Raw genomic sequence first — 13,004 nt, forward strand, 5'->3', positions numbered from 1 at the left:
CATACAACACCAAAAGCTTAGGTGGATGAAACTTTGACATCGTCAAGAGACAAGAGCTTTCAACAGGGCTCAAAAAATCCTGCAAGTAAATGGGTTAAAAAAATTATAAAATATGTTGGTTAATATATATATATATTTTTTGTTCAGGAATAGGTAAAAGGCTGATAATTTGCCATATTGGCAGTATTGATGGATTCGTTAATGACGCTTTTTGGAGTTTCGAATCGAAAAAGACAGGCGATTACCACGAGGAAATGAATGGGGAGTCATTCGAACAATGGTTTTATAAAACTTTGCCTATGCTTGACGACAACAGCGTCATAGTTTTAGATAATGCCCCATATCACTCACGGAAGCCTGAAAAAGTCCCAACAAGTAATTCAAGAAAAGCCGACATCCAAAACTGGCTCCGTTTGAAGAATCTCGAGTTTGATGAAACAATGCTAAAATATCAGCTTTTGGATATTGTAAAACAACGTAAGTCGCAATACAATATAAGTACATAGTTGATGAAATAGGTAATACAGTAGAGCCTTGATAATCCAGACATGCGTTACTCCGGATGCTTCAGTAGTCCGAACACGAATTCAGTAGTACGTTATAGTCCGGATTCGCTTGTACGCGATAATCCGGATCGCGCTGTTTTCAGCCGTTTTGCAGGCTTTGACAAGTTTAAATTGATTGGTAGTTTGCGAAAGTTTAGTTTTTAACGTTACATACGGTACATTACGGTATTACAGTCGACACTTATTGCTTCCTGGCCTTCCTACACCAATTCTGGGGAATATGGCTCCAAGACGAAAGCATAAAATATTATCTTTAAAACAAAAGCTTGATATACTGAACACATTAGAACGTGGCGTGAGTGGAAAAGCCTTAGCTAGTAAATACGATGTAGGCACATCCACAGTTTCGGATATTAAAAAGAACAAATTGAGCATTAAAAGGTACGTGCCAAAGTTTATAAAGACGTTTTATTTTTACTAATGTTTTGTATTTTATTTTTAGTATTATTAGCGGTTGTGATAGCGTACCACAAGCTGGGAAAACACTAAGAAAACCTGAATATCCCAAAATGGAAAAGCGATTGTTCGAATGGTTTTGCCGGCAACGTTCCAGACACATTCCCATATCATATGAAATTTCAGCAGCCAAAGCAAAGCAAATCTACAACGATGTTTATGGAAATGAGAATTTTGCAGCCAGTCGAGGTTGGATCGCAAATTTCAGAAAAAGACATGGTTTGAGAGCTTTAAAAAATTGTGGTGAGAAATTATCCAATGACGAAACTGCTGTTGAGCCTTTTAAAAATATGTTGGCACAGAAAATGAAAGACCTGAATTTAATTCCTACGCAGGTTTACAATGCTGATGAATCAGCGTTGTACTGGAAAATGTTACCGGAAAAAACAATTGTTCGTTCTCAAGAAAAGACAGCACCGGGACGAAAAATAAGTAAGGAGCGGGTTACTTTCCTGGCATGTGTAAATAGAGATGGTTCTCACAAATCGAGAATTCTCGTCATTGGAAAAGCAAAAAATCCCAGAGCATTTAAAAATGCACCCATACCCGTAGAGTACAAAAATTCCTGCAATGCTTGGATGACATCTGCAATATTTAAAGAGTGGTTTCATAATTCGTTTATTAGGCAAGTAAAAGAGTATTTAAGCAACCAAAATCTAACTGAACGTGCTCTTTCAATCATTGACAATGCCTCAAGCCATGGATCGCCAGAAGAACTGAGAAGTGAGGATGGCCATTTCCAAACAATCTTTCTTCCGCCAAATTGCACAGCATTGCTGCAACCCATGGATCAAAATGCCATAAGGTTGACTAAATTGTTTTACCGTAAGAGCCTTTTGGCGCACATTTTATCACAAAATGAAGAAAATGTTATCCAGGTATTAAAGACCTTAAATCTGAAAACTGCAACATACTTACTGAGCAATGCATGGTCAAAACTTACTGTAGAGGTTTTACAAAAATGTTGGGAAAAAGTAATTCCAAAAGGAACGGTTTTTGGTAATGATTTAGAATACGAACCCGATGATCTGATTTCGCTAAAGCAATTACAGGAAAAGCTACGAGCTTTAACGGATGTTTCGGCTATGCTCCAAACACTAAGTGAAAACGAGATAAATCCTAATGAAGTGAATAACTGGATTGAAAATGATGACAACTTGGTATTAGATGAGATAGAAAGCAACGAAATGCATTATAGCAGCAGCGAAGAATGTGAAGATGATGACGAAAATCAAGGGAGAGAGAAAGGAGTCAAAAATGATGAAGCAGTGAAGGGCTTCAATTTATGCTTAAAGTGGGCTGAAGAAAATCGAGTGCCATTGCATGATATTCTTGTTCTTCAAAGACTTAAAGAAATGGCTTTTATGAAAAACCAAGAAAAAGTAAAGCAAGCAAAAATTACAGACTTTTTTAATTAGCTTTATTATGTACCTACTACATAGCAAACATGTAATTTAGTTTTTCCTTTTAATTTGTATGTTTTTCTCGTTTATCACATATTTGTAGGCAATTTTTTAGTTATATACATATAATATTCCCTAATAAAAAACATATATGTATGTAAAAAGACATTATGTTTCAGTAATCCTAATTTTTCGTTAATCCGGATCACCGTCGTTTTTATTAGTCCGGACTATCGAGGCTTTACCGTACTCAAAATAAAACTGTACTACGCTTGCCTCCTTATCACTGCGTGCTCAACCCAATTGAGCTCATATGGACCGATGCGCAGAATTTCGTGTTGCCAAACATTACACTATATAATGAACATTACACCCGGGAAGTGGCAAAAATGTATCGAACACGTAGTGCAAAAGGTAGAAAGCCGAATGTGGAGGATAGATAATATTATGGAAACGCGAGTGGAACAACTTATTATTCACGTAGATGAAAATAATGATAGTGATTCCGGCTCATCAGAATAATAGTTGTTATGTTTATGTTCATTTCTGTTTTGAAACGTATATTATAGATATCTATCAATTATATCATGTAAATTCAAGTGTTACGAATAAAACGCATTATCCCATTTAAAATTCCAGAGTTATACCCCTACCAGCCCTTAAAATTAAAATAAGTTTAAAATGGAAAAAAAAAATTAATGTGCCACATCCCTCTAACATCGGACATATGGACGGAAACAATGTCCATGAGAAGTTTTCTTGGGGTGACAGTACACTTAAGCTGTTTGGCTCATACGTTAAATTTAACGGTGGAAAGCAGCATAAAATCATGCGGACTCGAAGAACTTATATCAAGAGTTCGAAGTATAGTGCTCTTTTTTAAGCGCAATACCAAAGCAAGTGATGTCAAACACAGAAAGAAAGGGGCAAAAAACCTGGCGAAATGCATAAGCTTGGAATAGCAAGATGGAATAGCACATTCTATATGGTCAATAGGTTTTTAGAACTACTGCCTTTGATTAACGAGATTTTATTGAATAAACCAGCCTATGCTAACCGCCCTTGGAGTCACAAGCCTAAAGAAGGTTAAAAATATTTTGCAAGTATTTGAGAAGTTAACAGTAGAAGCCTCTGGTCAAACATATATAACTTTAAGCAATATAATTCCTATAGTAAATTGCCTCAAGAAGAGTTTTCATAAAACTGTCATTTGAAGTGACGCAGCAAAGAAATTAAAAACTGCCTTAGATACGGAAATAGAAAAACGCTTCGGAAAAATTGAAAATTCTCACTTATTGTCCTTGAGTACGATCTTAGACCCTAGGTTTAAACCTATTCACCATACTCTGATCTTCGAGCATTAGGCAAGACAACTATGTATTTGTCACGAGTAATCGGAGACCAGATTAGAAAACATAACTCCCTTCTGGAAGAACATGTTGATGATAACCAAATCAGTGATAAAAATTTAGAAGGAATGGATATATGGGGGATCCATAACATAACGAGTTAGCGAACAAGAAAAACAAAAAAAAAAGAAAATAATTGAAAGGGAATGCTCAGAGCTGTCTCTATATTTCAGCAATCCGGTTGCCAACTTAAAAGAAGATCCTTTGGTAACCTGGAAAAATATGTTTCCTAATTTATATGTATTAGCCCGCAAATACCTACCCCTGTGGGGACATCTGTGCCATCTGAGCGGCTTTTTTCAAAAGCTGGTGCGACCGCAACGCATTTGGCGATACCAACTATCGGTTCCGACACCATCGGCACATTCGCGGATCCCAGTCTGGCCAGGTATCCAAACGAGCTGGACCCTGCAGCCAACTTGCACCAGTTTTTTCAGGACTTTTATGCACTTTAGTACAAGCTTGCAGCTTACCTTTGCGGCCGTGATAGCCTTAATGGCAGCTCTGCTGTCCGAGCATATTGATACGACTGTATTGCGGTGTCCGCAGCTTAGGATTTTCTGTCGGCATTTTAATACAGCGAATACTTCGGCCTGGAAGACAGTGGCGTGCTCCCCCAGCGAGTATGCTCTCTACTGGTATATGGGATCCCACCACAAAGCCCTGCTATTCATTCTGAAGCCATCTGTGTACCAGATGGTCCCCCTATTTAGCAATGCAGGTCTGTTGGAATGCTGCTACTCCTCTCTACCTGCAATGTGCGTCACGAATCCCTCGCAGTCCACAGTCACTGGAGCCATGCAGTCACTGCCCCTTCAGAAGGAGAGGACATTCCTGTATGGCCCATGACCAAATTTTTGCGTGACCGGTCTCACCAGCACGTAGTTCGCCGAGGACGTATAGCCTGTACGCAGTCCTCATTGCCTCGAATTGCACAACGAGGTCCAGAGGCGGAAGACTTAGCAGAGCCTCGAGCGATCTAGTTGGCGCCGTCCGCATGGAACCCGTTATGCTGAGACATGCAAGACGTTGGACTCTGTCCAATTGAGCACGAATTTTCGCTTTCTCCGTACATGACCACCAAACGATAGCCCCGTATGTGAGAAGAGATCTCACAATGCGCGAGTAGATCCAGTGGAGGATCTTAGGAGACAGACCCCAGGTATTGCCGAAAGCCCGCCTGCAGGCCCATAGCGCGCAGGTGGCCTTCTTCATTCTGGTGTCTGCATGATCGTACCAGGAGAGTTTGGAATCTAACTTGATTCCCAGAAATCGAACTGTCCTGGAGTAATGCAGCTGCACGCCACCTAGAGATATAACAGGGGGCGTGCCAAAGTTACGTCTCCTCGTGAATAGTAGGAGCTCTGCTTTTTTGGGGTTAATCCTGAGACCCCCCGAGAGGCACCATATGTCCACCATACGCAGGGCTTTCATCATAGGGCCCCGCATTGAGACGGCGTCTTTCCCCGGGCAAAGGATTGGCAGATCATCAGCGTAGGCCTGTGTGTATAGGCCAGCATTGTTTAAAAGATTTATCAGGCTGTCGATCACAAGGCACCACAAGGTAGGGGACAATACTTACTGATTTAAATATTCTTAAAGCTTCTGACCCTCTTTTTGAAGCTAATTTTCATCATATGGGATATGAGTGTCATTTGAATATTTCAACAGCAAATAACTCAATTTTTTCAAATCTAGCTTATGAAGAATTTTTTTATGATTTCCGAAACGGTAACTACAATAAGCTTAATATCTTTCTATTCTCAATTAATTGGAACGAGTGTTTATCTCATAGTGATCTTAACTTATCAATCAGCGTTTTTTATGAATATCTCCCTATGGGGATTGCATATTTTATTCCTTTAAAGAAATATAGAGCTTCCTCATTTCCTAAGCGGTTCTCCCCTGAACTTAGAAAGTTAACTAGGAACAAAAGGAGTGCTCATTCATTATATATGAGAGATAATACAGACGAAAACTATATAAAATTTTCTCGCCTTAGGTCTGAATGCAAACGTATGTCATGATTTGTGCTTCCGACAATATATTGAAGGGATAGATTCTGGCTTACAGAATGACCCTGAATCATTTTGGAAATATATCAATGATAAGAGGTCCAATTATACCCTTCCCAATACCCTCTTTTATGGTGACAAGCAAGCGTCCAGTGGTTTGGATATTGCAAACATGTTTAAAGAATTTTTCCAAACTGTTTATTCTCCTGGTATTGATAATAATCAGCTGCAAAATGGTCCCGCTAATGGTTTAAATTTAAACATTACTAAGATCTTAACATATGATATATTTGAAGGTATTAGCTCACTCCCTAACAAGATTACTGCAGGCCCAGATGGGATTCCGAATTTTCTCTTGAGGAAATGTGTATGTACTCTTGCCATTCCTTTATCTTTGTTATTTAATGCTTCCTTACAAACATCCACATTTCCAATTGCCTGGAGGGAAAGTTTTATTGTGCCATTGTTTAAAGCTGGCCGTCGGGATGTCATAGATAATTGTAGAAGTATTTGCATTCAATCTTCAATACCTAAACTTTTTGATAGCCTTATAGCTAATCAACTTGCTTGGTTATGCAAAGGCTTAATATCAGATTCACAGCATGGGTTTTGCAAGAATAAGTCTCCTGCCACTAACTTGATCTGTTACCAATCTGATCTTATGAGTAAATTAGAGGATCATAAACAAATTGATTCTATATACACCGATTTTAGTAAGGCGTTTGATCGTATTGATCATCAAATTCTTCTGCCAAAACTGATCTCCGTAGGGTTTCATGTTGATTTTGTGAGTTGGATTAAAAATTCTTTAACTGGCCGTATTCAAAGGGTCAGGGTAGGTGGACATCTTTCTGATCCTATCAGCGTAACATCAGGTCTCCCTCAGGGAGGGCATACATCACCCTTATTATTTAATTTATTTATTAATGATATAGTTAACTGTTTCCTGTATAGTCAGTGTTGTCCTGTATAGTGATGTTTGCAGAAGACTTAAAATTTTGGAGGGTGGTTGGTAGTATTGTGGATCAATAATTACTACAAGCAGATATGGATCGCTTAAATAATTGGTGTGAACAAAACAATCTTTATTTAAATGTTAAGAAATGTTGTGTTATTAGTTTCACTCGCAGGATCAACCGGTTTCAATCCAATTACTTCATTAATAATGAGCCACTGAATTATGTTGCATCTATTAGGGATTTGGGAGTTATTTTTGATGAGAAACTCACATTTATTGATCATATTAATTCAATTTCTGTAAAAGCATCAAAATTGCTGGGGTTTGTTATGAGAAACTGTTCATATTTCTCAGTCTCTTCAACAAGAAGGGTTTATTGCTCCCTAGTAAGAACTATATTGGAATACTGCTCTGTAGTTTGGTCTCCATACCACCAGATTCATATCGATGCTTTAGAAAGAGTTCAACATAAATTCCTGAGATATTGTGCTCATAGAACTTTAACTGTTATTGAGAACCAATTATCTATTCCGACACTGTCGCAACGCCGTAATATTTCTGGTGCTAGTTTTATATATAAGATCGTTAATAGGCATATTGATTGCCCTGCTCTGTTGGGTCGCATACGATTTAATATTCCTTATCACGGGTTGCGCCATAATGTAACCTTTAACATTCCATTCCACAGAACATCCTATGGAATTAATAATCCTATGGATAGGTATATGAATTTGTTAAACAATTCGAATATTGATGTGTTTAACATAAGTTCCTTAATGCATCTAAAGAGGTCACTTACTTCATAATTGTGCATAAAATTTTGTATTTACATTCTTGCATATAAATTATTAAGGTTGTTTCTAGTATATGTAGTATAGGTGTTTTTTACTTTAGTATTAATTTTTTAAGTAGGTATAGATTATGACAGTTGTTTATGTAAATATTATTGCTTTGTAAAATTTACAGTTAATGGAGTTTTCCCGTATTATTATAAATAAATAAATAAATAATACTCCTCTCTGCGGGCAGCCCCTAGCCGACAATCTCGTTGTTGAGCTGGGTAGATACATGACGTTTCGAGAGCATGGCCTCTATCCAGCTAACCAAACAGGGTTCTGAGCCGCGGCTCTCAAGTGCTTGGCAGATTAATGTGAAAGGGGTGTTGTAGAACACCCCTTCAATGTCTAGAAACGCACCCATACAGGCCTTGCCACTAGCCAGAGCACCCTCCACCTTCCTCACAAGGTGGTGTAGGGCCAGGTCCGTGGATTTGCCCGTCTGATAGGCGTATTGGTGCACATGCAGTGGTTTTTTGACCAGGATGCTCTCCTTAAGGTACCGATCAATCAGCCTCTCCATCGCCTTCAGCATAAAGTTGGTAAGGCTGATAGGTCGGTACGATTTAGGATATGTAAAATCGCTTTTTCCGGGTTTCGGAATGAAGACGACTTTCACTTGACGCCATAACTTTGAGACCTAGCCCTGAGCAAGGGAAGTCCTAAATAGCATACCCTTTGCATACCCTTTTTTTGATGTTTTTTGATATTAAGTTTTTTACATTAAGTTTAATTTGTTATTTTAAGTTTAATGCCTATGTACATTTGTAAAGTATTAACCCTGTGTTTATTATTACATTTAATATACAATTATCTATTATGGAAAAAAAATTAATGCAGTACAAAAAACATAATTATATACGTATTTACAAATATATATAAATATATCGATATTGTCCGCTCTTTCAAATATCGATATATTTTTACAGATATCGATGTTTTTCTAAAAATTGCCATACCTACGTGTGGGTAGGATTGTGGCGCAACAAAATTATTGGTCCTGTTATTTACGAGGGAAGTTTAATTTCCGAAAGGTATATAGAATCGGTTTTAAACAACATATTAGAATTATGGTGGCAGCAGAATGGCGCGCCTCCCCAGAATGGTCGATTAGTCACAAATCACCTAAATAAAATATTTCCAAATAAATGGATAGAAAAGCACGGAGATGTGCAATGGCCTGCTAAAAGTCCAGATTTGAATCCTTTGGATTTTTTTTTAATGGGGTTACCTTAAAAGTAAATAATTTTTTGATGATGATAAAAAAAAACGAAACGTCGGATTTATTTTTTGTTTGCGTCATGTTGTAGGACATAAAAAGTGGCAATAAAAAACTGTTTTTAGTTTTCCGATGTCTCTTTAAATAAAGTCGGTAGAAGGTAAAAACGATTTTGATAATTGTCGATTTTTTTCGGATAACTACGGAAGTCATTTTATTAAGCTCCACCAAATTGCGTAACTTTGCCTCCATTTAACCGACCCCGTAACTCTTACGGTTTCCGAGATTCCAATGGCCACCCTCGAATTTGGCACACCCTGTACATGACTATATAGAAAAATAATTATTGTTTTTTTCAGTTACGTATCGCTAGTGGACCGTATATTTTCTTATGGCATTTTGGTGCAATTTCTGTGCAGCGCGGTTGTCATTTGCTTAACCGGGTTTCAAATGATGCTAGTGGTAAGTCAATTCCCCCAAAAAAAAAATACATATAAGCGGGATCAACGTGACGTTTCTTGCTTCTAGATGTCCTTTCAAAGTGTCAAATTGGGCCTGATGGCCATTTATTTTACGTGTATGATGTGCCAATTGATTTTATACTGTTGGCACGGCCATATGCTTATGGAACAAGTAACAAAACTGTCATTAATTGTGGAAAATTGTTTGAGTTATTTCTTTTTTTAATTAGAGTCGTGGCATTACTCAGGCATGCTACTCAGTCGATTGGAATAATATGACCATAAAGGAGCAAAAAATGTTAATTCTTATAATGGAGAGGGCTAAGAAGCCGATCACTATAAAGGCTGCAGGGGTATTTCACTTAAATTTGGCAACACTGATGGCCGTAAGTATGAGAAGATGCCCCTAATAAAGTGCGGATTTTAGTTGGGAGATTTTTTTAGATATTGCGCAGTTCGTACTCATATTTCGCTGTATTGAGACAACTTTACAATAAAACTAAATGAGGATAACCAGCACTAAAAAACCAGGAGCATATATTGAGTTTCAATTAAATATTGGTTCATACTTTCCACCCTCGTTGGTCCAGGCAGCATTTGCCTACATCACACGTGATCATAGTTATTGATGTGGACTTGCGAGAGGTAAAAGTTTGGACTTTTATTTAAATAACTTGGTTTTTAAAAGAATAGCACTTACTTTGTAGTTTATAGCAAAAATCGCGTAAAAAAAATAAAGTAGACTAATTTGAGGAACATGAAATGAAATGTTTTATTTAAATATTGGTGTAATAGTCTTTAATACCTCGTTGGTCCTTATACCTTCCTATATTGACAGTCTTGTATTGTGTGTGGCAAAGTGTCACTTTTCATTTAAATTAGACTTGTTTGAGGAACATAAATTAAAAGTTTTATTTCAATATCGGTATAAAGTCCATACTTTTACGCTAGTCATTATGTCTTCCTATACTGATATAGTATTTTAATGTGGGGTGTCTATAACATACCCGGTCGTAGTCGTTTACGTAAACTGGAGAGAGGTGAAAGTATGGACTTTCTTTTAAATAACTTTTTTTTAGAAAGAAATCACCCAATAGACATTAGACTTCTTTGAGGAACAGAAATCAGAAGTTTCAATAAAATATTTGTTAAAATACCAGTCCATAGTTTTACACTTCGTTGGTCATTATGTCCTATTGTTTGTGGGTTGCCTACGTGGTATACACTAATGCCGTAGTTGTTTATATGGACTCGCACTACCGCAACTACTAGGGGTAAAAGTACACACTTTTTTTTTTCAAAAATTACAAAATGAAAAGTGATTTTTCAATGGGAGCACAATCTACTAAATGTGGCCTAAAATTTTCAATACAAAAAAAATAATAATTTAATTGTCAAAATTCAATTTTTTCTATTGGTCAAATACAAGCGTCTGACTACGGACTACAATAACTACTAAGCTACCAACTTAAAAAAAAAAAACAACCGAGTAACCGCTGAAATTAAACCCGCCACTGAAAAAAGATCAACAATTATTAACCTACAATTTAACGGCTACCATTTAAATAGTACAGAGAGGCAAAAGCGCATGCTCGTACCTTGGTGGCGGCGATCTGACTGGCGAACGGAACCGCCCCGCGCCGCGCCGCCCCTGCGCCGTCGGCGGCGGGGAGGAGCGTCTCATCGAGGGCGGCGGCGGCGGCGACGACCCCCTCGGGCTTAAGGAGAACGATCGAGAACGCGACCTAAAATTATTATTTGTATTTTGTTCTTTCCAGGAAAAGTCCATAGTTTCAACCCTCGTCAATCATTTCCCATTTATTCAATATAATTTCGTAGGAGACAGACATTTGAAGTAACTTATTACTTGTGTGTATATATATATTGAATTCATTATTCAATGGGTTATTGTATTAATAATTAATTGAGTAACACAAGATACAGGGTGTTCAGCACATAAACAGACAACAATTTTTTTGAATATGCTTGGAGTCATTTGAAAGCTTTTTACCCTAATAGTTACCCTTGGGTCCTAAAAGTTACTGTTACGAAGATACGAACTTTCTAATGTTTTTTCTGAAATTACTTAAAAAGTCACCTTTAAAACCATATAACTTTTTTATTAGTGTAGATGCAGTTCGCAGGTTTAGCACCAAAAAATCAAAATCTTCCGCCGACGTTTCGACGTTTATTTACGTCTTTTTCAAGGCTGTAACTACGAAACAGAACAAACCTCTAGTAATTTTTTAGGCAATAAAAAATGGACAAAAATAAATAAATAAAATAGAATATAACATTAAAATACCTATCAAACTGACAAACTAAAGATTTCATAAAAATTACCTGTTTCCTGAGAAGCTTTTTTTTTCGATTGCAGATATACTAATGGCAACAGAACAATATATCTAGATGGGCACATATGTGATTATACTTTGCACAAACATAACATAAATCACACATATATTTTATATTATCACACATTGTTTATTAGTGACAATAAAATTACGATTTTTGAAAATAATATTCTCTAATCTAGGGTATTTAAATAGTTAACAGGTTTTGCTTCGACTGATTGTCCTAAAGGGACATACGAGGTTTTTTATTTAACAAAGTCAGTAATTCTTTTGAAAAAAAAATCAACATCAAAATTTAATTAAAACAAAAAGTAGCAGGAATTAAGAGCTTTATTTAATTTTAAAAAAATCGTTAATTAATGGCCTTTTTAACAGTATGCTAAACATTGATAATAAAACATAATATTTTGTTCAAATAATAGGTAATCTGTCAGAAGGTAAGAATTGGTCAGAAATTAATTTTTATGTTTGTTTACTTTATTGAAACAGATTAAATTAATTTTCAAAGTCTTCAGAGGGAATTAACGCCCGCAATGGGTTAAAGGGAATTTTTAACCTCACAACCGAATAATTATCTGAAGCCAGTCGTCGCATCAACTTGATTGCTTCCTAAACAGCACCTGGCATCTATTCAGCACTCAGCACTATCACTACAGATGTCAAAATATCCCATTAAGAGCACAGTAATACGCAGCTTTCAAAGCCGGCATCAATTGACAAGACAACTATGCCTACTTGCATATTGGTTGTATGTTGTATATATGGTTGCGCAAAGAAAGTACAGGGTGCGGCATAACTGTCTCCCTATTTTTAACTTTCCCTCGTAATGCCGTGCGGCCTCGCAGAATAGTGGGGGTACCGCCACTAAGAGCCGTATGGGAAACAGTTTTGACTAGCGTCTGCGGAACCACCGTTCCTTGTGCCGCCGGCGCTCGCTCTCGCGGCAGAGCATAGCCAATGTTGCCGCTTTCATTAAAGATAGGTATCATATTTTATGATTAAAACGCATTCTGGGTGAGTTATGCATGCATATGCTCGCTCGCAGTCTCGCAGACTCGCACTTCTCATTAGGATTTTTCGGAGGCAGGAAGTATTGATATAAAGTGATTTTGGCGCGCAGGGTCTTTTTGAATGCGATAAAGAAAAATTATTAGTCGAGGTACAGTTTTTTTGCTTGGGTAGGTTTGATAAATAAAGGTAATTTTTGATTTTTATTTATTCATATTAAGTAGGTTATATTCGAGCTCATTTACGAGTGCATGTCAAGAAATTTCATCCGGAATTACGGGAAGAGATAGCTCCTCATTTAAGAATTAGAACTGACAAT

At 37.1% G+C, this 13,004-nt stretch overlaps 2 protein-coding genes across 4 annotated transcripts in view; one reads left to right on the top strand and one right to left on the bottom strand.

Annotated features, from left to right (window-relative positions):
* The window catches only part of LOC126747000 (putative odorant receptor 85d), a 77,362-nt gene extending 67,292 nt beyond the window's left edge, over positions 1-10,070 (top strand). The window contains exons 5-8 of the mRNA XM_050455467.1: positions 9,222-9,324; positions 9,391-9,495; positions 9,554-9,709; positions 9,768-10,070. Coding sequence (XP_050311424.1) covers positions 9,222-9,324; positions 9,391-9,495; positions 9,554-9,709; positions 9,768-9,830 — 427 coding nt within the window. The 3' untranslated portion in view covers positions 9,831-10,070. The remainder of the gene's footprint in view (positions 1-9,221; positions 9,325-9,390; positions 9,496-9,553; positions 9,710-9,767) is intronic.
* The window catches only part of LOC126746998 (E3 ubiquitin-protein ligase RBBP6-like), a 141,474-nt gene that overhangs the window by 63,639 nt on the left and 64,831 nt on the right, over positions 1-13,004 (bottom strand). For 2 of the 3 annotated variants that reach the window (XM_050455465.1, XM_050455464.1), the window contains exon 12: positions 10,922-11,068. The exons of the other annotated variant lie outside the window; for it this stretch is intronic. In XM_050455465.1, coding sequence (XP_050311422.1) covers positions 10,922-11,068 — 147 coding nt within the window. The remainder of the gene's footprint in view (positions 1-10,921; positions 11,069-13,004) is intronic. 3 annotated transcript variants of the gene reach the window in all.

This window comes from Anthonomus grandis, chromosome 18, assembly GCF_022605725.1.
Source record: "Anthonomus grandis grandis chromosome 18, icAntGran1.3, whole genome shotgun sequence".
Lineage (NCBI taxonomy): Eukaryota > Metazoa > Arthropoda > Insecta > Coleoptera > Curculionidae > Anthonomus > Anthonomus grandis.